The sequence below is a fragment of the Juglans microcarpa x Juglans regia genome, chromosome 1S (assembly GCF_004785595.1).
Source record: "Juglans microcarpa x Juglans regia isolate MS1-56 chromosome 1S, Jm3101_v1.0, whole genome shotgun sequence".
Classification (NCBI taxonomy): domain Eukaryota; kingdom Viridiplantae; phylum Streptophyta; class Magnoliopsida; order Fagales; family Juglandaceae; genus Juglans; species Juglans microcarpa x Juglans regia.
The window spans coordinates 25,704,860-25,732,086 of NC_054595.1; the positions used below are offsets into that span (position 1 = coordinate 25,704,860).

Below are 27,227 nucleotides of genomic sequence, written 5' to 3' on the forward strand. Positions count from 1 at the left end.
ATGGCTCCACTTGTAATAATGATCTCGGAGCCCGCTGAACATGCATGGACTTTCCATTATGAAATGGAGACTGATATGCAAGTTCATCGAATGAGAAATAAAAATGCTGTCCCAAGGGGTATGCCGTGCCGGCTTCCTATTATGAGAATTTCTCAGATGCTTAATTGGCAAGGGGATTCAAAAACTGCAGTCAACCTGTCTTATGTCCTATATAGTGCTCATATCCTGTTAGGTGGTAGGTCGTTTTGACGATGGTGTTATTAGATAATAGATAGTAAATTACGGCCCTGCTTTCTCCGCTGAACTCGATGGCTCTATTTCACTGATGTCATTTTTTCTTCCATTGAAATTTCTATAGTGAGGAAAATATTTTATAAAAATAAATTTATAAATTGACATAACTTATTGTTATTGATTAAATTTATTTTGTAATAAAAATAATTTTAAAATTTAATAATTAATCCAAAAGTATTAGAATTATTGAATATTAATTTGGTTAAACCTTTAACTCTTTAGATCATAATATTCTACCAAACTTCTAAATTCGATTTCCACAGTAGCCCACTCTATCGATACTGACTCAGTGAAAATCATTTTATTTTTGAAGGCTTCACTCATTTATCAGTATTTAATTTAACATTATGATCATAAATGGTACCAAAGTATTTTAATCTAGCCTATAGGTCACCCCTTTCATGACTTTAACTTGTGTGACATGATCCTTGCTCTAATACTAATTGTTAAAAACCTAATCATTGATTAAAAAATTCTAAAATTATTGGATACTAATTTGATTAAATTTTAACTTTCATAATTATAACAGCATAGCATATCAAGATACGTCAGTTTATAAATTTATTTTTATGAAATTTTTTTATAACTAGACTCATTTATCCTCGCATATTGATTGAGGGTGGAAAAGTAACTACGATTTTATGAATGGGCACTTCACATGTTTTTCCTTGCTCGTGTGTTATTTTGGTGCAAGACTTTTATCTTTTCCTGGTCAATGGTTACAAAGCATGAAAAATGGAAAGTGGGACAATTTCTTGATGGGTGGGTATGATACATTTGACATCTGGGTAGGAGCCATCAAGCTAGAAAAAGATCAATGAGGACAACGTGCTAATACCAATTATTAGGCTCGTATTTCATTTTCATTAAACTATATTAATAAAATATTATATATTAATCGTTGAATTATTTATAGAAGATAAGAATTGATCCAAGAATTATTAATACTGTCATATAAATATAATGAAATTGTGGAAATTACAGATACTGCCATATCGATTCAATGAGATTGAATTTGAAGCGATTAAAATGTGTAATATATATCATTTGATTCGCCATATCAGCCACGCCACACCTGTGTGGTATTTTGTTTTTCTTTGTTTAGAATTCCTTTTGTGTGGTATTTGTAACGCAAATAGTTTTGAAATGCAGACATGTCATATTGTTAATAAAAAAAAAAAATTATATTTTTAAGTTTGTGTATATCTCATACTTACTAAAATGTTTATACCATATCATTTAATTTATAAGATAAATTTCAAATTTCAAATTTTACAAATCAGATATTGATATTTAAGTGATATGGACGATATGCTCTAAACACCAACTTGAAAATAGAAATAATCATTAATATAAGTACAGTTTGGATAGTGAGATGAGATAAGATGATTTTAGATAAAAGTTAAAAGTTGAATAAAATATTATTTTTTAATATTATTATTATTTTAAAATTTGAAAAAATTAAATTATTTATTATATTTTATATAAAAAATTTAAAAAATTATAATAATAAAATGTGATAAAATAAGATAAAATAAGACACTTTCATATACCATGGTCCATAATCATGTTTTGTCGACGAAAATATCGTGTCTTTTTTAAACTCGGAGAGTATTATTTCTCTGTCCGTCTCCGCTAGGCCCAGATCTTAGAGAAATCCATGACATTGGGCCTCATCCATTCGGCGGTTGCACCAGGTCTTTGAATTGTCATACTTTCCATTCTCTTGGGGCACTAGCATTTCCTTCCACCGAATAGCGTTTCCCTTCTCTCCTTCCTTTACTCGTTGGCAGCAGCAGCAGCAGCAGATCGAACAATTCGCCTTGATCGGCGTAACGCAGCGTTTCGTCCACACTATCGTCGTTTTCACGAGGTGTGCTTATATTTTCTTGTATCTCTTAAATCATTTCTATCCATGTATGTAATATCTACGAACTAGTTTATTAGGGTTTTTCGGTCCGATTCGGCCGATCACTTGTATAAAGCCTTTTGGCCAATGGTTGAAATTGTATTGGTTCGTATTCTTGCGGAAGGAGATTGCTCGCTTGCTTATATCCAATCCCAGTTAGTGAAATCCGGGATCTAACACAACGGTTTCTTATTTTCTGATTATCAGATCTGCATTTAGGAGTTTTTAACAAATTAACCCACCCGTAGAGTTCAAGTGGTAAGGGCGAACTTGTGTGCATGAGCCCCATGTCCCAGGTTCAACTCCCCTTGAGATCAAACTGCGATTTAAATTGGAGTTTAGATTCCAATTGTGTTAGTCTCTCCGGGAGTTTAGATTCTATGGGTGAGGCCTAAGGGCTCTGCCTTGGGGTGGTTTCCGTCATTTAAAAAAAAAAATGTTTTTAACAAATTATACCCTATTTTAAATCCTTTTTTGTTTTTTAATAGCTGAGAAAATATAGGAAATAGAAGAGAAACTGAAAATCTGAGATAGCGAGATTCGCATGTCTATAGTTTGGTAGCTTAGAAACAAGTGATAGCTCATGAAATTCACTTAGTCATCGGCCTTTTGAATTTTCATTTGTTTATATAGAGATACTTACTTATAAAAAAAAATATAGAGATACTTCACCCTTTTTTTTTTTCCTTGTACATTCGGGGCAGCAAAACATTGGGTATGTTAAAAAATTGTAGATCATCTATTTTTTTATGAGGATTTGGATTATTTTGCAAACAGTTGAAGGATGGATAGAGATACTAAATCCAGTGACCCTTTTTCTTGAAGCAGTGGATAATCACACAGAAAAATGCCTTCACAAAAGATTGAAACTGGTCATCAAGATGTGGTGCACGATGTTGCTATGGACTACTATGGTAAGCGTGTTGCCACGGCCTCGTCTGACCATTCCATTAAGATTATTGGGTCAGTAATGCAGCCTCTCAACATCTTGCAACCTTAACCGGCCATCAAGGACCTGTTTGGCAGGTAGCCTGGGCTCACCCAAAATTCGGGTCTTTACTTGCTTCGTGTTCTTATGATGGGCGTGTGACAATATGGAAGGAGGGTAACCAGAACGAGTGGACCCAAGCCCATGTCTTTGATGACCACAAGTCTTCTGTCAATTCTATTGCTTGGGCACCTCATGAAGTGGGTCTTTGTTTAGCATGTGGTTCCTCTGATGGAAACATCTCGGTTTTCACTGCAAGACCAGATGGTGGTTGGGACACCTCAAGGATAGACCAAGCTCACCCAGTTGGTGTAACTTCTGTCTCATGGGCTCCCTCAACAGCGCCTGGTGCTCTTGTCGGTTCCGGCTTGCTTGATCCTGTTCAGAAACTCTGCTCTGGTGGTTGTGATAATACTGTGAAGGTGTGGAAGCTCTATAATGGGAATTGGAAGATGGATTGCTTTCCAGCTCTTCAGATGCATACAGATTGGGTTCGTGATGTCGCCTGGGCACCCAACTTGGGACTTCCAAAATCTACAATTGCAAGTGCCTCACAGGATGGCAAAGTCATCATATGGACTGTGGCCAAGGAGGGGATCAATGGGAAGGCAAGGTTTTGAATGATTTTAAGACTCCTGTCTGGAGGGTCTCCTGGTCGCTGACAGGAAACATATTGGCCGTGGCTGATGGAAACAACAATGTGACATTGTGGAAGGAGGCGGTAGATGGGGAATGGCAACAGGTGACTACAGTTGAGCCATAATATCCATATTTTGATACCTATGCGCTCAAAAGTAGTGGATTCCATTCTGAATGTTTTTCTTTTACATGTTGTAGGTGTTTTTGTTTCTTTACATTATGATTTATGTTAGAACTTTTGCTGACATTGTTCAATGTTTTACACATATACATTTGAAAAAGAAAACACTGTTGAAAGTTTCAAACTGCGATATGTGATAAAAAAGCCTAGACTCTCAGGATTGAAGCGTAGCTTCTAGTTTGTTGGGAACTCTCTTGAAATTAGTAAAAATAATGCTAGTCCCACTGCCCCCAACGCCAACTCGCCAGGAGCTATTGTTCACATTTTTTTTTTGTTTTTTACTTTAATAATGTTATGAATTTTTTTTTAAATAATTAAAAGTGTTAAAAAAATACATATAAAAAAAAGCAAAAAAAAAAAAAAAAAAAAAACCAAAATTACTAGCGGTAGCTCCAAGGAAGCTACTAGCGGTGGTTGTAGTACCTTGTTTTTCTGTAATCTTTTAAGGATAATGATATTCTCATCATTGATTTTTATTGCTTGGTGTTATTGTTTGAATTTTTTATTTTTTTTGCTTAATGATTAAGGAATTATTTTTTTAATAGTATTGCGATTTTTTTTTTAAATATTTAGAAGTGTTAACAAATACACGTAAAAAAAAAACAAAAAAAAAAAAAGACAAATTATAGCTAATGGTAGGTCTCAATGGGAGCTGGGAGCGATGGACATAGCATCGTCGAATTAGTAATGGTGGATTTCTAATGTCGGTTTCAAAATATCCTTCAGTCTATTAGCAATGCTTTTACATAATCTATATTGATGACTGCAACTTTCTGCTGGTTAATAAATATATAAATATATATATATATATATAAAAGCATGCATTCTAATATTTTATATGATTCGGCACACCCACATGTAGATAGCCCAAGTGGTAAGGGTGAACCTGTGTGCATGAGCCCCATGTCACATGTTCGATTTTTCTTGTGATCAAACTACGATTTAAATGAGAGATCATAGTGATGAATTGTTGTGCTAGTCTTTCCAAGAGTTTAGGTTCCATGGTGAGTCCTTGAGTCCCAAGGACACTAAGGTGATTCTCCCATCATGAAAAAAGTAATATATATATATATATATATATATATATATATATATATATATATATGATTCGGCAGAGAAACCACCCTGACTCCCAATCCTCCATTCACCCTTTATCACTTCAGGGAAAACTTATAAGTGCTTTTGGTATGATTCAGCCTATGATGATTGTCCTATGTGTTGACAGCAATTAGCACGCTTCTTTTCGGCTTTATCATTGTCAAGGAACAAGCTTCTTTTTTTTTTTTTCCTCCAAACAAACAAATATATGATTGAGATAAGGAAAACAAGATACATATGAGGAGGGTGTGGAGTTCTCCAACAAACATCCTATTACAACAATCACTGAGTAAAGTGAAAACAAAAGAAAAAATCAGGTTTTAGGATTAAATACTTGCTCCCCATCCATACACTACAAAGAGGGCGCTGACCGTTTTTTTTTCCTGATCATTTCTTTGAATAATAATTACATTAATACAACGCAAATAATAGGAAATTCGATCCTCAAACACGGAGGAAAAACCTGCACGTGCGTGATCTTGGAATATGAAGTTGCATGGATTTGTCCAAATCCATCATGGACTCGATCCGTGGACCAAAATATAAGGTGAGTTTGAGTTATTTATTTATTTTTTAAAAAGGTTGGGTGCCAATGTGCCGTCGTCCTAACTTCGCTTGCACGTGCTATCACGTTGGTTTTAGACATGCTTGGCACGCACGTGTGAGGGGGCACAAAAGGAAAGTGACAAAACGGTCAATGGATTCGTGCCACGTGGAATTGACAAGCCCAATGGGCAATAATGGGTTGGCTTTTGTACCGAACCTTGAAGAACTCTCTCACATGCATCGCTGACACCACCTCCACCTTTGTCACGTGGTCCTTGGACTCCTCCTTTTGCACAAAAAAAAAAAAAAAAAAAAAAAAAAAAAAGAAGGAATATTAATTTTTAAGCAAATAAAGTAAACTAAAAGGGAAAAAACAAAAAGAGAGAAATTATTTAAGCGAATTTACTAAATTGCAAAGAATTTCACCGCACAGTTAACTGTAATCAATTATTAGCAATGTTAATTTGACATGGGGATCGGTGTGACTAAATAACGATTAACGTTGTCCCTTTTTTATTTAAAAAAATAAAAACAAAAATAGATTTTACTTGGCAGGTAAAGAAAAAAAAGTGAAAATCATTGGATGCAGCCACGTGGATAACATCATGGCCGTTATTTTTCTGATTTAGTTGAGCTGTAACCATCGTGCTTAAACGTGGGTGGCCAATATAATAACAGGTAATGATGGGGCAATAGGGGTAGAAAGTAGGATTAGTTAGGCTTAAAATATTGAAATTTCAGATGGAGATGTTTTTAAATAATGGGAAAGCACAGGCCCCGAGCCAAAAATTAAATTAAATTAAAATAAATAGGAGCAGAGGAATCCGGCTGTAATGCTGGACATTATTGGAGGAGTCACAGCGACAAAACCTGCAGGAGATCGATTCTTATGGGGTAAATTTTGAACATTCATATGTTCTTTCTTAATCTTAACTCATTAATTAATATATTGATTGCCCTTAATTCTTTTTTTTATTTAAAAACTATTTTCACTCGGTAACGGCCACCTCCAAAAGAGCCTGATTCAATGAGTCGACCTGTCCACAAGTTATTCAATATTTGCGTCGTTTTTGTACCTTGTATCATACATTGTGCATCCAATTTGGTTTGCCATTCAAAAAATGGCACCTAAAATATTAACTTCTTTCCCCTCCCCCCTTTTTTTTTTGACAAATAAGTAAACTTAGTATCTCCAAATTATCATCAATTTTGTATCCGGTCACTATTAAGGTCGTGTTTCATAGCTACGCACTCCCGATTTCATGTAACTAAAGAGTAAGGTGGATTGGGGGGGTTTGATGGTGCGCCTCCTATGCCTACGTCAATACTGATAAGAATCTTCTTAGAGCTAAATTATTCAAGAGTTTTATTAGCGTACTTGAATTCTTTAAATAAAACTTTTGACTTCTTAGGATCATCTGAATTAACTATTTTGTCCAATATTTGAAATTTGAATCTCGGGACATTTGGGCTAATTACTCATTTTAAATGAATGAACATCCCAAATGTCCTATCATAAACGGATGAGCGTTCGTATCTTTAACAAACTGGTATGAGCTCTATCAGATTAGAGAAGTTTGAGTTTTGAGTGGAGTGATTCGTTGGGCCACTATAACCCAGGCCCATTGTAGCACTCCGCAAGCCCTTAAGTGTGACTTCTCTACTTTAGTGTGATAAAAATAGCATCATACTTGATGAAAATTAGACATGAGTAATCTAGACGGTAAGCGTTGATTTAAATTGAATTTGAGCCATAGCTTAAACTCCAATTTCACTATAAAATTCAAGTAACAAATAGTAACTCCAATTTGAGTCATGGCTGATTGTAATTGGCACTCAATTATCAAACAAAATATCTTCATTCATCTTGATCGTCACAATTAGATATGCTATTATTTTTGAAAACCAGAGTGCAACATATTAATTCTAATAATCTAAGATATAAATACAAAATCTCTAAACTCTAAAGTGCTTTTTTATTAAAAACATTAGCATATAAAAAATGAACCCGGACCGTTCTATGATTCTATCCTAATTACTTGAACACCCTTTGGAACCAAATCTAAATACGTGTAGAAAATGCAGAGGACATATTGCCAATAAATATCCACTTAATCATCGAAAATAAATTCATAAAAAGTAAAAAGTACTGCATGGTAATTCAAATAATTTAATTTGGAAATATATATAGTTTTTAGTTTTTACTACCAGTTTTTCATGATAAAAAAACAGTTAAATTTATTTAATTAATAATAATAATAATAATAATAATAATAATAACTTTACAGACCTTGCAAGTCACCTCTCCATTATTTATTTAATTCGTACCTCTCTGCAGCTGCATGTAAGAAGATGCTCCAATTTTATCAAATTTGCACACATACCCCTCTCTTTCCTCCTCAAAACCCCACCGCCTGCGTTCTCGCTTTCTCAGACACGACCTCTCGGCTCTCAGACACAAATATCTATCTCTCTCTCTCTCTCTCTCATACAAATATTTAGAACGATGGAAGTGCCAGAGCTATTTATGGGAGGCTGCTTCAGCGCGGGAGCCTCCCCATTCTCGCCGGAAAAAACAGAAGCCAGGAGACCACTTCACCGTTGACGACCTCCTGGACTTTTCCAACGAAGACGCCGTGATGACCGACGGTCTCTTCGACAATGTCACTGGGAATTCTAACGATTCTACCATCGTAACCGCTGTCGACAGCTGCAATTCAGCTAAGGGACCTCAGTTGATCTACGGCAACATTAGCTCCCGGAGTTTTGGTGATTCTCAGTACTCCAGCGAACTCTGCGTTCCGGTAATTCATCGTGTCACGCAGTAGAACAAAATTGAATTATTCTACCAGTCCTAGCGCTCTTCCGATTTTTAGTTCACGTGCTTAAGCTTTCAACCAATTTGATCAGAGTTAACTCCACTATTTTCCCGCAGATTGTTCTGTTAACCTCAAAATATTTTTCTAATTTATTCATAACTTCTTGTCATCGACTCATCGTTACGGTTCTGGTATTCAGTTTCCAAAGGTCAAGACTGCGTTTCCAAAGTGGAATTTCTATATTTTAAAAAAGTTCTCATTTTCTTCTTAAATGAATTTGAGAAAATCTTATGAAAAAAAACTTATATAAAATTAAAAATTAAAAATTAAAAATAATCATATAAATAAAAATATAAATACACGTAGCATCACTCAAATAAAAATGTATTGCATTCTCGTTCGAGCAAAATTCAGTTTTCTGCGTTAAGTGCATGAGATTGTTCAAGTACGAATCAAGTATGTTATTCTTATAATGGATATTAATTTCGGTTTTGGTGCTTTTTGTATTATTACAGCACGAGGAGTTGGCAGAGCTGGAATGGCTATCGAACTTTGTGGATGACTCGTTCTCTGCCCAACATGACCTCCAAGCCTTCCACTTCCTTTCAGGTCTCACTACCATCGCCACGAAACCTCAGACGCCCGAAGCTTCCTCCTCCTCCGAAACGCTTCCTCCCCGAACCGCCCCCTTTTTCCAGCCCGAAACTCCACTCCCCGGTAAGGCCCGAAGCAAGCGCTCACGCGCACCCCCTTGCGACTGGTCCACGCGCCTCCTCCACCTCACCAACCCATCCGAACTTGACACGCCAAACCAAAAACCACCAACCCCTGATTCCCCACATCCGACGCCGTCTAATGAAAAGGAGACAAACAAACAAAACGAGCCGGACTTCTCTTCGGGACGCAAGTGTGTACACTGTGCGTCAGAAAAGACCCCGCAGTGGCGGACTGGGCCCATGGGACCCAAAACCCTTTGTAACGCTTGTGGAGTCCGGTATAAATCGGGTCGGCTAGTGCCCGAGTATCGGCCCGCCGCCAGTCCAACTTTTATTTCGGCAAAGCACTCCAATTCGCATCGGAAGGTATTGGAATTGAGGAGGCAGAAAGAGTTGCAAAGAGCTCAGCACCAACAGTTTTTTAGCCGAAGTTCAATTTTTGGTGTTCCCAACGGTAGTCATGATGATTACTTGATCCATCATTATAGTGGGCCCGATTTTAGGCATTTGATCTAGCGTGGTTAATTTAATTTTTACAACTTTGAAGTAACATCTAGTTTTTTTTTGTTTTTTTGTTTTGCCAAGAGAAAAAAAAAAATTAGAAAATAAAAAAATGCGGGGAGGTTGGCAGAAAGTGTTCATTTCGTTGTAGAATTCAAAACCGTTTTTGAATTTGCTTATTTGGGCGAATTTTGACAAATTTCGAATCAAATGATTCCTTCCTATATATGTTTTACATTTTCTAGATAGAAATATCGGTGGAAATTGGAGAGTAAATTTTTTATATAAATTTCAGATTTACTTATTTATTTTAAAAATCTCAAATTTTACACATCTGTAAAATGTTACTTATAAAAGAAGAAAAAAAAGTAAGAAAGAAATGTAAAATAGTAATGGAAAATGCTACTTTAAGGCTGTTTAATAATCATGGCTGATGAGAACGCTTTTAATCATGAATGAAGAGGACCAAACGCTGGGGGGTGATGAAAGCTAGGGAACAAAACGAAATCGAGCAGAGGGAAGAACATGGGTTTCAGTGCCCATAAAATAAAATCGAGTTGGATTTTATGCTTTTTAGGTAACTCAAATCATAAATCGTCTTCTGTACGTACCATCCACCTGAAAGTGCGTTAAATAATATTCATGACACCAATGTGAGGGGAGAGATCGAGAGGGAAAGAAAGAGAGCCAATTAAATTTTATTTTTTTTAAAAAAAAGGTAAATGGTATACATAGGGTCATGTGATGTGGGGGAGTGATAAATAAAGAAAAGGGATTTAATTAATTAATTGGATTAATTAATGTTTTGAGGGTGACATGGTCACACAAAACTGTCCACTCATTCCTAGACATTTGATATTCCATGGGGTCCACTCTTATATTATGTAGTTACCTAGTCATTTCGATTATATCCTTTCTGCTAGGTTGTGAATCAAACCAGGGCGATCATAGTCAGTCAAGTTTTATATTATTGCAAAATCTGATTGTTTTAGCTAGTACTGTTTATATACTCGTGTATGGTTTTGCAATCTCTTAATTTTACGTGGTTGTTTTTCCTTGCTCAAAACCGAATTCTAATGGTGTATGCCTTTTTTGGGTCTTACGCGAAATGGCAGCTTTTCAATTGGACTGTGTACAAAATGGAAATTAATTACCTATTCTGAAATTGAAAAGAGTCGACGAAAATATTTAATTAAGAAAGAAAAAGGAGTTGATCGCGGATTGAGATGGTTATTAAGGAAATATACAACCGTGAAATATAAAAATATCGTATAATTGTTTTGAAAAAGAGTGTAGTTCACTATTAAAAAATTATTTTTTTCATGTGAATCTTCATATTTTATTCATTTTTTTCAAAACAATTACGCGACGGTTGCATAATTCATGGTTGTAAATATATTTTCTCTTAAGAATATTGTTACTAAATTAAAAACTAAGCTTTAGTTATAATTAATTAATAGAGTGATGTGGCAATATTATATGAATCTTCCACTAATAATCTAATTAGGTGCCTTATTAGTAAATAAATTAAAATTAAAATAATAAATAAATAAAAAGATAAACGTGAAAACAATATATTCAAATGGCCCTTTTAAGGACTACGGTGCATGGTAGCAAGTTGGTAAAGGTTAGGGGATTGTTCTTCCCTCTCTTGTCTAAGGTCAAGGTGTGAAACGACTTGTCTTAATAAAATTTAAGAACCAAAGTCTTGGAAACTTTTGCATGCTGGCATCTTAGTGGGATTGTGGTGACGGGCTAGCTCCATTCGGGATCAGTAACTATAGCTCAAACTGAATATGTCACAATGAGTGGGGGCCTTTATGGTCACGTTTAGAGGAGGAAGCTACTCTGGCTGCCCCTTCCTACTCTTTGAAAAAAGAAATGACCCTTTAGGGTGGCCGACCACCCAAAGGGCGCTGTACGTTTCGCCACTCCAATATATATGAGATAAGAGATAGTTGGGACACCTTAGTTGGCTAATTGTTATATTTTGAATTATTTATATAAATACAATCCGAGTAGTAAATTAGAATTAAACTGCGAATGCAAAACTTTAACTGTATTTCTCTTGGTACTACTTCATGCAAACGTACGCAGCAATACAGCTAGCGTACAATACTTCAAATTAAAGGGAAAGTACGTACGTACGCAGAAGGATAATCATGTATGTACATTAATGTTGTTGGTGTGCTGTAATATGCATGGGAGCAGAGTGTATATGCAGCACATGTGATACGAGCTATATAGGCATGCATGCATCATGTGGATGATGGAAGCTAGCACATGCACTACTACGTAACGGCTATTATTATTATTATTATTATTATTCTCGTATATGTTTCGGAAAATGTATCCAAAATTTGACAATAATGTCATTGCTAGCTGTTGGTTGTCTAGGGATTATTAATTCCCATGTTATTTGATAAGAAGATGAGATGGGTCTTGTCCCCTCCCACCACCCTTTGTGTTGACTACGACTTCCTGCATCTCTTGAATCATCATGGTTTCTCGTTTGGTTGCCTCTATATATATATATATATATATATTGTGGTATATACGTACTTTGCAGCGTAATTAATTGAAGAAAAATTTCGAATTTGAGAGATATGAGAGTGAGGATGATGCATTAATTTTGCCATATAATATTTGATGGGCCATGGTGGGCCCATATGGGTAGATATGTAATGATCCTAAAGCAGCAGGCCAGTACTACTGATTTTGTATATTCCAAACTTATTTGATAGACATGACATATATAGTCAGCTCAGTAGTACTGAACCTCCCAATCAGGTCCATATAGATATATATATATATATATATACTCGCCAGCTTTAGCTGATCTCACCAATCAGAATGATATAAACAACGTCTATCAAGGTTGCTGTTTCACCAAATCTACAGCTAATATTATAAATGTTGTTCCTCGATCCTACCCTGAAAAAGATTTCAATCCGTGATTGTGTACGTACGTAGTTGCTTTTGCAGTTTAAAGTAGAAGTGACATGAATGAGATTTGTACAGAGATATTGCACGGGATGCGAATGAATGAGCTAGGCAGAGTACTTGAGCAAAATGCTCTATTCATATAACCTCTAGCTAGCTAGCTTCTCCATGCATGCACTTAAAAGTCAAGTGATTCGATCCGTGACCAAAATATATAAAATCATGTCATTAATTGCCTGTTCGTTGTGGCTATATATATATATATATATATATATACACACACACACACATAGACAAATCTATGAATTAGTTGAATTAAGGCAGTGACAATAACAGTAGTAAGAGTACTGGCAACCTGCACTTGCTACCCAATTATTCTTTTTATTAAGAGCTTGGGTTTCTGTGCTATATATGGCTAACAACATCCGTTGCTCCATTGAAATGGAGCCCAAGACCTTGAATCAACTGCAACTTAACCACGCCAGGGTACGTAAAATATCACTTTTTAAAAATAAAATAAAATAAAATAAACTTTCATCTCAATTCTTATTACGTTAGACAATATCGTCTTGATTTGAATAATGTACTTGATGATCTGACACCAGCCTTTTGCCATTTTGTACTGCAGGAAGTGGCTGCAGATGTTGTTCAAAGGATGGAACCAAATGAAGCATCCGCCCTATTCACTGATCAGGTGCGCTTTAATGAGGTCTGAATGAAGTCCAAGCAAACTACTATATTAATGCTTCCAAGTGTTATTCTAACTTTGTAACCGTGCTAACATGCTTGCATGCATGCTGATGCTTATGTCAATGTATATAGGAATCGAGGCCATTGATTCCAGTAAATTATCATGATCAGGCAGAGAGAAAAACGGGAGGGGAAAAGCAGCAGCTTCATGATCAGCCTGTTGGGGGCAAGGAGATGAAGGTTCACATCATTGGAAGATCTTGCCTGTGCGCCTGCACTACAGAAAATGATGCAGAATCCCCGGATTAAGTGAGGCTGAGGGCCACCCCTCACCGCCCCCTTTTTTTTTTTGAAACTTCTTGTTATATATGTTGTTTGGTGCTCATGATCATCATTCTTATAATGTATATACAATAATCATATGGAAAGATTATCATAATTCGCAATAAAACTATTTCATTATCCCATGGCAATTTTCCTGCATGAGAGGTGTCTAGTACTGCTGCATGCGCACCATAAGTATCAGTTCATTTCGATCGAGAGGTAGAAGCTGCAAATTAAATTAAATTAATTTTCTTGTGATAAGGTACTAATCAAGTCATTATGGGGGAACCTTAATACCTTATAAGGGTTGATGAATAATGCTATATCATCTCAATAAGCTTCGATTCGGTATCTCTGTCTGTTTCCAATGATCATCTCCGACTGCATGTATACATGCTAGAAACTGGGATGGCAATGGGTTGTTCAAAAGAATTTGACCATTTTTTATTTAGTTCATGCAAACACGGAAGATGGAATTGTCATGATCAGATTATAAGGCAATTAGGATCGAGCAGTTGGCAGTGATGAATCTCACGTCTATTAATATGCTGAGTGGAAACAATCCATCCTTTTCTAGGCATGTGAAAACGAACATAACCTGAAAAGATTTTGTTTTTTCCCAAAAAAGATTACAAGGGGACAAAAGTAACCTTAATGGTAGCGAACAGCTGAAGACCAAAATGTAAGAGGACGTTGGGTATTTACGTCATCTCGGACATACTCTTTATAAATATCGAAGATCAAATTTTAATTGGATTGAGGTTTGGGATTTCAGAAACCTGAAACCCCAATCGATCTATCAGAGCTCAGTCCTCCAGTCTGGCCAGGTACTCTCTCTCTCTCATTTCTGTTCGGTTGCCGAGAAAACGGGAGACGCGAATTTAAACGTGAATTTGGATTCCTTTTATTGCAATTCTGAACTTCCGAAGTTTCACTAGCCTTAATTAGTATACATGATTTCGTTTATTTGAGGTGATTTGTCATTCATTTATTGGTTTTCCTGGCGACCAAACAGAGGACAAAAGTTGTAGATTATAAATTTATTTTGCTCTGATAATGAGTCCTCTGCTTAGCTACTGAGTGGAGTGTTCTTAGGTTCTAAATTGCTAATCTTGTTTTTTATTCGTTCTTTTAGCTACCAAACAGAGGGATTTCTTAAATTTTCTATAGGCTTATATTCTGCAGTTCAACTTCTGTGCATTATTGAGGGATTTTAGCTTCAAGAGCCTGGCTTTGCGCATCTAATACTTAGCTACTTTCACAAACCACAGGTATCTTAAGGTCTATTCTTTTTATATGCTTATTGCTTGGTTTTTATTGCACTCGCTATGGTTTCTGAAAAAATAAAATAAAATAAATGCTAATGGCAATTTGGTTAGTTGTAGTTAGTTTGTTCTCTGCCACTTCATGCAAAATAAACGGATCAATTGCCAAGAAATGTTGCTTTATTTGAGAATTTTTTAGTGAAGATTTCAATTAGTTATCAGTGAAGTTTAGCCGTATAAGCTGTATTTTCTTAGACGGTTTTTCACCTCTTTCAACAAATCTTCGAGCAGTCCTTGTTCAATTTATGGTATGCCTTATTGCTGAGAAAATGCTGAAATGAAAAGAAAATAGATTATTTGATAGTATCTATTTTTATTCTGAGAATGGACTTCATAATTCTCTAATTTTGACCCATTTGACCTGTGGAATGAACTACGCCACTGAATTTTACTGAAAACTTTATTTTGTACTACTTGAATATGTTCCTCTTAGTAATTTCTTGGAAACTAAACAGTGGGTAATAAGTTCATTATCAGTTTGCAGATAGTGTGTTTCAATTTAAAATATCCTAAGATGAGCACCACAGTACAGAAAACTCCCAGATCTGGGAGACAGTCATTGTTTTTCCAAGATTTGGCATCTCCTGTTTCTGCCAGGAGAGGGAAGTTTTCAAGTCCAGGCCAGGCAGCTGCAGTATCTGCTCTATGGCGTGAGAACTTTGCCGGGTCAGATCTTCCGCCTCCTCCTGTTTACACCTTGGAAGACCGCTCAGATTTTTCTCCTGAATCTGGGATTCCAAATTACCCAATGTCTCCAGAAGTCAAATCGGACCCCAGAACTCCGATCCAAAGTTCTGGTCAGAATTTTTTGACTTCAGGGAAAACCAAATCAGAGACAAGCACTTCTTATGCCCTGACGGGTCCACAGCAAAACCAACAGAGTTCTGCTGGTTTGAGTTGGTGGTCATCTGCAAAGAGTGGTAGAGAGCAAGATGAGAAAGGAAAGAGTTCACCTGTTGAGGGTGTGGTTCAGCCTGGTGCTTTGATCACACTTCCGCCGCCAAGGGAAGTTGCAAGACCGGAGATGCAGAGGAGTTGCTCACCCACATGGAATCTCAATGTGGAAGAATGGGTTACCGTTTATGGGTATATTTTTAACCTTTCTTTTCTTTTTTATTTTAATGATTATGCCTATATATTATTTGTCTTTAATCTTTCCTCATCCCTGCTCTGCTCAAGGCTCTTCAAAGGGTGGTATCAATGGAAAGTTTTAGGAAACATTGCTTTGCAGTGTTGGAAGTTTGACACGTTGGAATATAAAAAAAGTTTGACATTATTCATACTGTGAGCATTGCTTCTTATGGGAGATTTACATTTATTGTTTGCCAAACCTTCTTGTGAAGATTGTGATTACTGAGTTATGTGCCTACACTTTGTTTATTGAATACTTTATATCTTGTGCAATAAATTACATAAGGAGATCCAATTATGGCATAATTATTATGCATTACAAGCACTTGTAGGATGGTTCTCTGCAACGCTATTTAAGTTATAGGGGTAACACAAGTGCTTTTGTCTTCTTCTTCTTCTTCTTTTTTTAAATGGGCAACCAATTGAAATTTGTATATATGGTGTTCTCTTCTTTATCTTATACAGTATTTTTCATGCTGTTGATCTTATATTAAGTAGCCGCCTTGTCTTAAAGTGAATGGAAATAGGCTGATGGGGTTTATATATCTCTACCCCAGGCAATAGAAGGCTTGAATAGTTGTGGTCTCAAAATGAAGGTGAAGGACATGGATATAGGGTTATGAGCTGGATGTTGGTGAATAAACATTTTGGTGGTAAGTGGCTCATTAGTTGACTGACTATTTGATGCTCATTGAAGCATCTTTGGGGCTTCTAATTTCCGTATACATAATAGAGTAGTTTAAAGGTTGAAGATCCCTTATGGTGTTTTCCAGCTTTGAAACATAAGGTTCTACAGCTTGAAGCTTCTAGGTCTGCATAGATGCATCTTACTTGAGTCATAAACTCTTTGAAGCTTTATTTGTCATATTCCTTAGTAATCAACCATGTAAATATACGAAATGTGCTTATTTATTCATTTATGATATTGTAGTTTTATAATACTGTTTCTTTTTCCTTTTCCAGGTTTTCCCCAGCTGATACAAACCTAGTATTGAGGGAGTTTGAAAAGTGTGGTGTGATTTTGAAACATGTTCCCGGTCCAAGATATGCCAACTGGATGCACATTCTGTATCAGGTTTGTTTGGTTCTTTGTTTGGTTTTTTGTGTTTTTTCCTGTCATTGCAAGTTGGATAGATGTGGTAATAAAACACCAGCAATCTCTTTATTCCATCTTTTTCTTTGGGCCTTTGACGTTACTATTACGCTGTAAATTTGAAAAGCCTTCTTGTCCGTCCTACTGATTAGAAGTGTATGCCAAATTGAGACTTGAACTCAGAAGATGATAGCTGCTTCATAATTGTTTTGTCTTGACCCATTTGTGGCCTTCTCCTATTCTTTCTGATGTTTGGAGTTTGGACAAAGTATGTACTGATTTTGTTGTTTTTGTCGGTGCAGAATCAATTTGATGCTCAGAAGGCTCTCAGCAAAAATGGCATGCAAATTAATGGGGTACTAATTGTTGGTGTCAAGACATTGGATCCGATGCAACGCCAGGCTTTGGATGAAAGGCTTAGCAATCAGGGACTCATGACCTTACCACCTACTTCACCATCCTCAAAATCCTTGGACCTGAACACATCAAAGGCCCTTACTCGTCCTTACCATCTTCAAAATGGCAATACCAGTGCACGGCAGTGCAGAGGGGCCATTGCTTCCCCAACAAAATCTTTGGCCTCCAAAATCATGGATTTGATGTTTGGAGTTTAGGCGGGCCAACAGTCTTTTAGCCATTTATGTGCAACGTCGCAGGTAATTTAACATACAGAATAGAGTTTTAGCACTTGTAAGCTTGAAGCACTTTTTTTTTTAGTCCCTCCCATCGAGAAATGTTTGGTTTTTTGTTGAAATGGTGCAAGATTGAAAGTACCATTTAGTTCGAGGTTGATATCCGACTTATGCCATCTGGAAAGTTGTAATGTGAAAGCAACAAGATGCCTTAGCATGTGAATATCTGAGGTTGATTTATGTGTTTGTGTATCTTCCTACCAATGTAGTAGGTTGTTGAATTGTACAGGCAAAGGGACAATGAAATATAACATAGGAAATATTTGTTTGAAATTTAGCTCGTAAAATGAAAAGCTTATTAAGGAAAATATTATTTACAACTAAATTATAGATTAAAAAAATTATACATCTTTTTCCTCACATTAAATACATCTCAGATTCAGAATTTCTGACGCCTGATGACACCACCAAATGTTGACGAGAGTAAGTTGTCTTCTGAATATGTTCATAGTAATGTTTTCGAGAAATAAGAAAGTCTTGATTAGCATTAAAATAAGATATCATTTGTCATGAAATGCCGATGCTTTATTCTAATTTTGAATGGCAATTCACGTGGAACACTATCTTTTCTGTGTGAAACAAGAAATTATGATAAGGAGGGGTTGTGATTCATAGATGAGTTTAGATGTTTTGTGAATAATAGAATAAAAGTTGAATTATTTATTATATTTTGTGCGAGAATTTAGAAAAGTTATTTTGTGATTTGAAAAAGTTGAATTGTTTATTATATTTTGTGTGAGAATTTGAAAAAGTTGTAATGATGAAATGAGATAAGTTGGAATGAATTGATGTGAGTTTTGAATGTAAACGAAACATTAACAAATTAACTCAACTCCAAAAAAAAAAAAAAAAGAAGAAGAAAAAGAAAACTGAACTAAACCAAACCAAACAAAGCATCAATTCCATGACACTGTTCACTCACGGGCTTTTATCACATAGAGGCACGGACACCTTGACACTTTGATTAATCAATTAATAATGATAAACGTGAAATCAAAACAAACCCCAAATCTTGGTTTATTGTTTGCAGTATTTATCGCTTTCACTTAATGGTAGTAAAAATAGGTATTTATATTCAATTTAATACTTTTTTTTTAGAGTTATGAATTTCATGTCATGGGAGTGTGTATGTATGTCCACAATACTCCTTCCTTGGCTGTTCTAAAAATAGGTTTGCAAGGTGTGATATTGAATCATTGTTATAAAGAATTTGAATGTATTTTCTTTTATAATAATTAGCTTTAGGTGAATTCCAAGTTTACGGTTCTGACACATTAAATTTGAATACTCTATAAAAGTATAAAGAAAGGCATAGACTATAATGTATGCCTTCCAATATAGATTTTAAAGAAATTCTATCTAAAAGTTTTCATCATACACATTTATCTAATTAATATGTTCTTTATTTTTTTTTCTTCTATTTTAATACTTAAATATGTATGTTTAAATAGAATGATAAAAGTGACAAATTATGTATTAATTAAATAAAATTGTGTGGTGTAAAGCTTGCGTATATAATTTCTCTAGATATAATACACCTTTTTTCTAGAGACACGCCCACGCCCACGCCCACGAGTGCACACTGATACAATGGTGAGTAACCAAAAGACGCCGGAAGTGAAGGTTTCCTCGGTGGAGAGTGGGAGGATGATGAGTGGGCCTCTCGTGGAGACGAGGTCGTCTCAAAGGAAGGGTTCGGTGGTGCTCTGGAGGTCCGACCTGGGGCACCTTGTTCTCAGGCTGCTGTGCATGTTGACCTCGGTGGCTGCCCTGTCGTTCATGGTCACGGCCAAGGAGGCCAGTACCGTCTCTATCTATGGCTTCCAACTCCCCATTTACTCCAAGTGGTCTTTCTCTCACTCCTTCGAGTAAGCCTGCCTGCCATAGTATTACTCATGTAATTATATATATATATATATATTATATCACATATCATTGTTGTTTTTGTCGTTGAAAGCTTTGTTTGGTAGCTGAGAAACGTGAGGAAACTGACGGAAATGGATTCTGGAGAATGTACTATAATCTACTCTGTTTTTTCCCGCTCCCTTTCCGGTTTGGGTCCCAACATGATAGTAAGGAAAAGGAAAAAGAAAAAGAACACCTTTTTTCTCCTATACAAATGTATTTTGGCATTTGGGTGTTTCGGTAGACACAGAGTGAGTGATGGGCGGAGGCTTTTCTTTTAATGGGTCCCAAATGATTCGAATTTAACTCCATTTTCTTACTAGCCAAACAGAGCATCCTGGTTTTAACTTCAACATACAATTTTTTTTTTTTTTTCATTTTCTTAATATTCTTTTATAATTATAATGTCTTAATTCGCATTTCGGTTTGCCCACTTCACTAGCCTTTTCACCCAAAAAATACTTGACCGGATAAAGCGAGTTGTCATCTTGGTTTGATTTGTTGGCTTACTAGAATTCCGTTGAAAATGATGTGGACGTAATTGCCCTGGTGTTATTTGGCGCTTCTAATGTAACACGTTCGGGGAATCCTCTTTTTCCAGCTTCACGGCATCCAAATAAATAGAATCAGACCCGTGAATGATTGGATTTGATTTGTTTTTGTTGGGCTGGATCTTATGGAATTTCCATCTCTGTCCTCTACTGGAGTTTCGCGTTTCGAAATTAATTGTAAGGGTTTTAAACTGATGTTAGCGCTGGGGGTGGTGGCAGGTATGTAGTTGTAATTTCGGCAGCTGTTGCAGCTCACTCCTTGCTGCAGCTACTCATTAGCGCGTCAAGCCTGCTGAGGAAGTCACCAGTGATACTCTCAAGAAACCATGCATGGCTTATTTTTGCTGCGGATCAGGTGAAGTACTGTTGCTCTCTTTATCTCTCTGGGTAAGGTAAGGTTTAAGTAATATTTTCATAAACGAACTGCACTTCCGAGTGGGCAGAACACTTGCATATCTGGCAAGAAAACCCCACATGTGGAGTGGAACAAAATACAAGCCATTAAAGGACGCAACATATAGCTCATATACAGTCACTGCCATAGAACATGGTCACAATGGAGACCACATCCACAGGGCGGAAACAGATAAAACGATCACATCATTAACAGGCAGCAAATACACACGGCAGCCAAGAAAATGCCACATTCCAGGCAGCCCCTGCATATCTCTTCAACCACCTAAAAATATATATATAACCTGTGCGCCCGGTAAGACCACATGCCAAAATCCACAAATTCCAGACTTTACCACATGAACACAAACCGCTAATATTGACCACCACCACAAAGGTTGGAACTTGTACCGGTAGCATTACAAAAGAAAGCAAAGTAGTATATATAGTTCAAGACAACACAAGGACACTCGCTCCAAAGCCCCGCTAGCTTCTCCAGTAAGGCTAATGCCCTCCTATGAGCCCCGGTAGCATTGAAGCAGGTTCATTTTAGATCTAGCATCGCCTAACATGTCAAACCAGAATCAACTTCTGAGAGTTGCCTCCATTGAACCCAGAGTTCCGTTCCTTCCAAAGGGCATAAATGGTTGCTGCCAAGAATAGCCTCACCACTCTGCTTCTTTGGTTTATACCCTTGACATTATTAAGCATCCACTCAGCTTCTTAACTTCACCACTCTCCTCTGAGTCCCATGCGTCCTGTCACACAAAGGTGGTCTACATTTTCCGTAGTTGCTCCACAAAAGGTGCGGTAGACCAACTGAACTTGACTGCAATCCATAACATACATGCATGCCTAGTTTGACTCACTTCTCTAAACCAGACAATTTTGTGGCTGAGGATTAGGACATTTCTAGCAATTTCTCCTATCATTCGTAAGTAGCCTTGAATTGATTTGTATCCATGGTTTTGTTGCATTATAACTGTTTCAGTTGCATAATTAATATGGCTCTAGCCTTTGATTTAAATCTCCTCTATTAAGAAAATCATGTTCAGGCCTTCCAGAAATTGGAATCCACTTTAGGCTCGTTACTGTTTCCAAGGGCATGATAATTAGTTTGCTGCTGCAGGCATTTGCGTATGCCATAGTGAGTGCTGCATCAGCTGCAACAGGGGTGACCAACTTGAATCGCACAGGAATCCGACATACGGCTTTACCAAACTTCTGTAAGCCTTTGCATAGCTTCTGTGACCATGTCGCCATCTCAATAGCCTTCACTTTCTTCAGCTGCATCTTGCTTGCCGCATCTGCTGTCCAGGATGTAATTTGGCTGTCCAATAACTGAATCACCTCGATTATCCACACACTCGAGCGATGTTGTTATGCATCCTCTATAAAATATATGGCTTCTAGAAAATAGTGTCTACATCATTGTTACTTCAAAATGATCAATATTTTCGTACTTGAAAACTATATGTTGTAGTCGAGGGCACACTTGGTGCTCTTTGTGAGGAAGGATGGGGATGAATAGTGTCTACATCATGCCAAAAGGTTTGTGATGATGAAACTGGCCGTATGGCATGGGATGAATAATCCAGTTTGTGAAAGCTTTAATTTGTCAATATAGGTGTACATGATGATGCAGATTTGAGGTTTTCAAACCATATCCAATTCTATTGTCCAGCTTTGACAGTACTTTCTTTTAGCTTCGGTTTAATTGTGTGCTTCAATTCCCGTGCTGTTTGGCCGTCATACCCAAGATCCGGCTTCAGATTCTGAATTGAATTAATGGATGATATTGGTAGTGGCAAATATATAAATATATCTCCTCCGTTCAATTTTTAACAAGACTTTTTTACTGCAAGTAACTAAGCCTAACATTAAAACCAAGTAATCGAGTTATTTCGTTTCCATAATTACTTTGTACGTTTCTTCCACAATCTTAATGAATGATGATGCATTAAAAGAGTTAAAACACTCAATTAATTATGTGGATTAATGAAATCTCCACAGATGCCCATAACTTCAATTTTCATTTATTGCTGTTCATTCAATGTCACAAAGGAAACGGCCCATAGTCTATAAATTGGGGTACTTCTGCATTCAAGTCAAAGAAAACTCCAAAGAGAGGAAGAGATCAAACAGCAAGCATGATGAGAAGAGTTGTTGTAGTGGTGTACTTAGCTATGCTTGTACTGCTAGTACTGGTAGCGCAAGCTCATGAAGAGGAAGAGTCTTCTTCCTCGACAGGAGAAGCAGCAATGGCTTCTGTCGCTTCCCTACCTGGAGACGAGGGCAAGACACCTCCAGGTTCTGATTGTGTTGAAACGTGTCCTACAAAGTGTTGGGTGTTTCAACATGTCCCACAGCATTATGCGGCTTGTTTAGAACTTTGTAAGAAACATTGCAATGACGGCCCTCTCACAGATCATGCCATCTATACTTGTACCTTTGCTTGTGCTGACTCCATGCCCATCAGGCAGCTTGCCTCAGGTAAATAATAAATATATATTCATTGAGACTATATATTGAAGAAAATCCTCAATATATATATATATATATATATATATATGTATGTATCGTATTTTGCATATCTTGTTAGAAAAAAATCCTTAAACCATCATGTTTTTTTACCGTGGCAGATCATGCAGTTGGAGGAAATGTGGAAGCCTGCTTCGAAAAGTGCAAGAAGCATCGTTAGCATGTACTGCTAGCTGTTCAACATTTACTTATAATAAAACTTGAAACAATGAGATGGATCTAATATAAATGTTATTTAATGCTTCCAATAGTAGTACTGATGTGGAAGATTGCTTGGAATTAAAAATTTTAAATCCTATTTTCTTGTTCATGTTCTGCGCTATTTAGCTATCAATAAATTACTTGTTATTCGAGTGAGTGCATGCAGGATAAATGTTCAGTATATTTCATTCCCCAACCTCTACAAGATGATTGATATTCAGAAGTAATGAACAAAAACTGGATAATCTGGCCATCTTGGCAATCCATCCCTAGATTACCAACTGGCCAAAATGGGTAACTTATCAGCAGTTTCAAAATCTTTTGGCTGGTCATATATATTAATGTACGTGCCGTGAGAAGTTTCTCTGAGGAGTTCCTAATACATGCATGATGAAACACATGATAAAGGCCATTGAGTTATTGAACACTTCACCGGTGTTAATAAGTAAATGCTGATCCGGAAAAAATGAGTCAATACTTCTGCGGAGGATCGGAAGTGTTTAAAAAAATATAATACAAATAATTAAAATTACATTTGTTCATCGGCCTAAGTTTTTGGTTTCTTAGGGTTGTTCTTTCTATTTGATTTGTAATTTTTTAGCTTTCTTAGTTTGTGATTGGATCTTTTGATTTTTTGATACCTGGATTTTGGTCTTTATGTTTATTTGTAATCCCGGATGTCTGATTGTAACTACGGTTTTCTTCTGCCAAAAGTGATGGCTATCAATAAAATTAGAGTACCATCATTTTTTTAAAAACAAAAGTAATAGTTTCACATGGTATCGATAGAAATTATATATATGTAAACTAATAATAAAGAAGATACCCCATATAATAATCCTTTATTGGAATTCACACATGAATAATATTAATGTCACTTAAGAATAATAAGATTTCGAAATCTTATTATTCTTAATCACACATTGAATAAAGTAAAAGTCTATATTTGTTCTTAATCATACCAAATAATGTTAAATTTTAATATTAATCTCAATCCCACTAAATAATATTGGGTTTAAAAGATCTGACTCAATTTACTCAAGAAAAATTTTATCTACAGTCTTAAGTGGGAGACTGCGTGTATAATCTCATTGATGAATTAGAGTAAAAGGAAAAAAATTAACATTTAAAAAAAAATATTATTGTAATTTTAAATTTGTTTTAAACAGGCTTGCATGAACAATCCCTATTTGAGAACTGTATGTAGACTAACTCTTTATTCAATATAACAATCTCTCTTGATTTGCCTTTATAATGACCAAGAATTAATTAATGTGGCTTCTTTTAAAAGAGAAACTAAATGCAGCATGTCACTTAGTGTTCTCGAAACAAAAGTGTAATGACATGGATATATTATTGAGTTGCGTATTTAAAATAAATAATATCATTTACTAATAGAACTTACGTATTATTTATGTAGTCAATTATTTGCAACAAAAATAATTCTTATTTTTTTTAGAATAAATATAGATAGAAGCCACTGTTAGAAGTAACCATTTTACACACATGATGTGACATTATCTAAACTACACATTTTCCAAGTCTAAAATAAAAAAAGTAGAGAACTAAAAGTAACTATGTAGTGAGTGCAAAGTGTGCACTGCTACAGTAGCTTTTCTCTAGCATTACTCTTTTTTTTATTAAAATGAGTTCATTCTAATTGTAAATAATTATTTTTATCACAAATAACTCAAACAGTCATTTTACTGTCTAGATATATTCATTTTGAACTCAAAATTATTGTAAATCCAGGCTGTTATTATCACTTGCATTAATTCCTAAAATATTATTCGCCTTACCCCAGCCAGAATTTTTTTTTTTAAAAAAAGTCACCCCTTGTTGGCAAAACTCTTTGAATATTAAGACGCTTTTCGAAATATCTTCACTGATGTACGTAACAACCTGATCATTCATTATAATCACAAACTACATGATGCTTCAAAGGATGGATATATAATTAAACTAAACAATTTCGATCCTTTGGAGTCCCTTAAGGTTTAGAGTGAGAAATATATATATATATATATATATATATATATACACACAAATTAAAGTTAGTTTCACATTTAATTATGTCCGATAAATTCACTCATTCGACGTACTATGAATATTGTGAAACTCAACTCATTTTATGCATTGTCTCTCTCAATTAATGTCCAAGTTTTTTTAGGAAAAAGAAAATAACTCCAAAAAGTTCAGAAATTAGAAGTGTGATAAATAACTTTCCATGCTAATACATTAATTTAAAGAGCTCATTTTACTTTACGAGACTGCTCCCATTTCCTTTTTTTTTTTTTTTGTGTGTGTGTGTGTGTGTGTAAACTGCCTTTATGAGAAAGAATTAACTCTATATATAAATATATATATATCCTTCAATTAAATTAATGTTTTTTCATGCATGCATCATGGCATGATCCGGTTCAGATCCTCATGAATTGAATGGATGATATTAATACAAATGACGCAGGGAATTAAGGATGAATAACGGAAAGTGACAGATAGAGGGTGAAGAAATATGATTCTATCCAATGTGATTGTAAATAATTAAAAATACTAGGTTTAAAAATTATATCTAAGTCTAAAAGTAATTAAAAATACATTTTTAGATCCAAATTATAAATTTAAATTTTGTAAATATGACTACAATTTAAAAACTATGTAATTTTTAAATTTGCTAGTACATATTTTGTGTAAATTATAGTGTATTACTTTTTAAACTATATAATTTTTAAATTTACCAATACATATTTTATGAACAAGTCTAATAAATTGTAATATATATTTATAAATATACAATTTGTAAAGTATAAATATATATTTATGTTTATATAATATATATATACATATATATAAATGTAAGCGGGGGCAGGACTGAAAAAATGAGGGCGGAGTTGGGTCCTCCCCACCACCCGCCCCCGCTAGGGGCTGTAGATGAGGGGTAGGGTGGACAGCTACCCAACCCTGTTAAAATATGTCCCAATATTATTAAGTGGGATTGAGATTAATAAATTAAATTCAATATTATTCAGTGTGATGGAGAATAAATATAAAATTTTATATTATTCGATCATGTGTGATTGAAAATAATAAAATTTCAATATTATTCACGTGTGAAATTCTGGTAAAGGATTATAATATTAGTTTACATATAATTAATTTCTTGCATCCTCTCGTGTAGAAGTAATATTGAGTGATCATTTTTTGAGATCAGCGCCGGTCATTATAAACAGCAGTGAAGTGCATGTTGAATTGAAAAAATCTATTCATCATCTCAACTCACATTATCTTTCTATCACTTTATGATGTGACATTAGATGATAAATTTACAAGTAAAATATAATAAATAATTTCTAATCACCTAATTCCACATTATAGGATAATGAAAGAAGAATGGAAGTTGAAATGATTGGTAAATACATTAATTCCTACAATCTTCTTGATGGCGACATCTGTTTTGATGAAAAAAAATTTCATTCTAGAGAAATCGATGATGAATTGGCTGTTGAAATTCTAGAAGAAGATATTGCCGCATCAGAATCTCTTAATAGTAAACAAAAGCATGTCTATAATGGAGTGCTGGAAAAAGTATTTGCAAACCAAAATGCTGCATTCTTTGTAGATGCCCCGGGTGGGACAGGGAAAACATTCTTATACAAGGCATTTCTCGCAACAGTACGATCAAGAAAATTGGTAGCACTTGCAACTGCTTCATTAGGCATTGCCGCATTTATTATTTTGGGAGGTTGA

The 27,227-nt window shown here is 35.5% G+C and overlaps 5 protein-coding genes and 1 pseudogene across 10 annotated transcripts; all 6 read left to right on the top strand.

Moving 5' to 3' along the window:
- Positions 1–1,942: 1,942 nt before the first annotated feature.
- On the top strand, positions 1,943–4,181 carry LOC121247715 (protein transport protein SEC13 homolog B-like). Its single transcript, XM_041146128.1, is given in 4 exon segments — positions 1,943–2,167; positions 3,032–3,165; positions 3,168–3,785; positions 3,788–4,181. Coding segments are annotated over 3 exon segments (900 nt in total). The 5' UTR covers positions 1,943–2,167; positions 3,032–3,050; the 3' UTR covers positions 3,955–4,181.
- Positions 4,182–8,016: 3,835 nt separating this feature from the next.
- Positions 8,017–9,790, top strand: LOC121247716 (annotated as a pseudogene).
- A 4,235-nt stretch (positions 9,791–14,025) lies between these two features.
- On the top strand, positions 14,026–18,162 carry LOC121247717 (nuclear pore complex protein NUP35-like). 6 transcript variants are annotated; one of them, XM_041146132.1, is made up of 5 exons: positions 14,026–14,475; positions 14,784–14,919; positions 15,458–16,059; positions 17,068–17,179; positions 17,500–18,162. In XM_041146132.1, exons 3-5 carry the CDS (start codon positions 15,488–15,490, stop codon positions 17,809–17,811), a joined length of 996 nt encoding a protein of 331 aa, XP_041002066.1. In that variant the 5' UTR covers positions 14,026–14,475; positions 14,784–14,919; positions 15,458–15,487; the 3' UTR covers positions 17,812–18,162. The 6 variants fall into 6 exon arrangements, with proteins under 6 accessions (XP_041002066.1, XP_041002067.1, XP_041002068.1 ...); XM_041146133.1 differs by having other exon boundaries at positions 14,819–14,919; XM_041146134.1 differs by having other exon boundaries at positions 14,834–14,919.
- Positions 18,163–19,446: 1,284 nt separating this feature from the next.
- LOC121247719 (CASP-like protein 3A1) lies at positions 19,447–22,355 on the top strand. The gene is made up of 3 exons (XM_041146135.1): positions 19,447–19,757; positions 20,565–20,700; positions 21,868–22,355. The coding sequence occupies exons 1-3, from the start codon at positions 19,480–19,482 to the stop codon at positions 22,081–22,083; spliced, it is 630 nt and encodes a 209-aa protein (XP_041002069.1). The 5' UTR covers positions 19,447–19,479; the 3' UTR covers positions 22,084–22,355.
- Positions 22,356–22,828: 473 nt separating this feature from the next.
- LOC121247720 lies at positions 22,829–23,566 on the top strand. Its single transcript, XM_041146136.1, has 2 exons — positions 22,829–23,231; positions 23,381–23,566. The coding sequence occupies exons 1-2, from the start codon at positions 22,889–22,891 to the stop codon at positions 23,437–23,439; spliced, it is 402 nt and encodes a 133-aa protein (XP_041002070.1). The 5' UTR covers positions 22,829–22,888; the 3' UTR covers positions 23,440–23,566.
- Positions 23,567–26,870: 3,304 nt separating this feature from the next.
- On the top strand, positions 26,871–27,227 carry LOC121247457. Its single transcript, XM_041145803.1, has one exon. It carries the CDS (start codon positions 26,871–26,873, stop codon positions 27,225–27,227), a length of 357 nt encoding a protein of 118 aa, XP_041001737.1.

Coding starts and splice junctions, on each gene's coding strand:
- LOC121247719 (XM_041146135.1), top strand. CDS start 19,480: ATGGTGAGTAACCAAAAGACGCCGGAAGTGAAGGTTTCCTCGGTGGAG. Junction 19,758..20,564: donor TCTTTCTCTCACTCCTTCGA/GTAAGCCTGCCT, acceptor GGGTGGTGGCAG/GTATGTAGTTGTAATTTCGG. Junction 20,701..21,867: donor TTATTTTTGCTGCGGATCAG/GTGAAGTACTGT, acceptor TTGCTGCTGCAG/GCATTTGCGTATGCCATAGT.
- LOC121247720 (XM_041146136.1), top strand. CDS start 22,889: ATGATGAGAAGAGTTGTTGTAGTGGTGTACTTAGCTATGCTTGTACTG. Junction 23,232..23,380: donor CATCAGGCAGCTTGCCTCAG/GTAAATAATAAA, acceptor TTACCGTGGCAG/ATCATGCAGTTGGAGGAAAT.
- LOC121247457 (XM_041145803.1), top strand. CDS start 26,871: ATGGAAGTTGAAATGATTGGTAAATACATTAATTCCTACAATCTTCTT.
- LOC121247717 (XM_041146132.1), top strand. CDS start 15,488: ATGAGCACCACAGTACAGAAAACTCCCAGATCTGGGAGACAGTCATTG. Junction 16,060..17,067: donor GAATGGGTTACCGTTTATGG/GTATATTTTTAA, acceptor TTCCTTTTCCAG/GTTTTCCCCAGCTGATACAA. Junction 17,180..17,499: donor GGATGCACATTCTGTATCAG/GTTTGTTTGGTT, acceptor TTGTCGGTGCAG/AATCAATTTGATGCTCAGAA.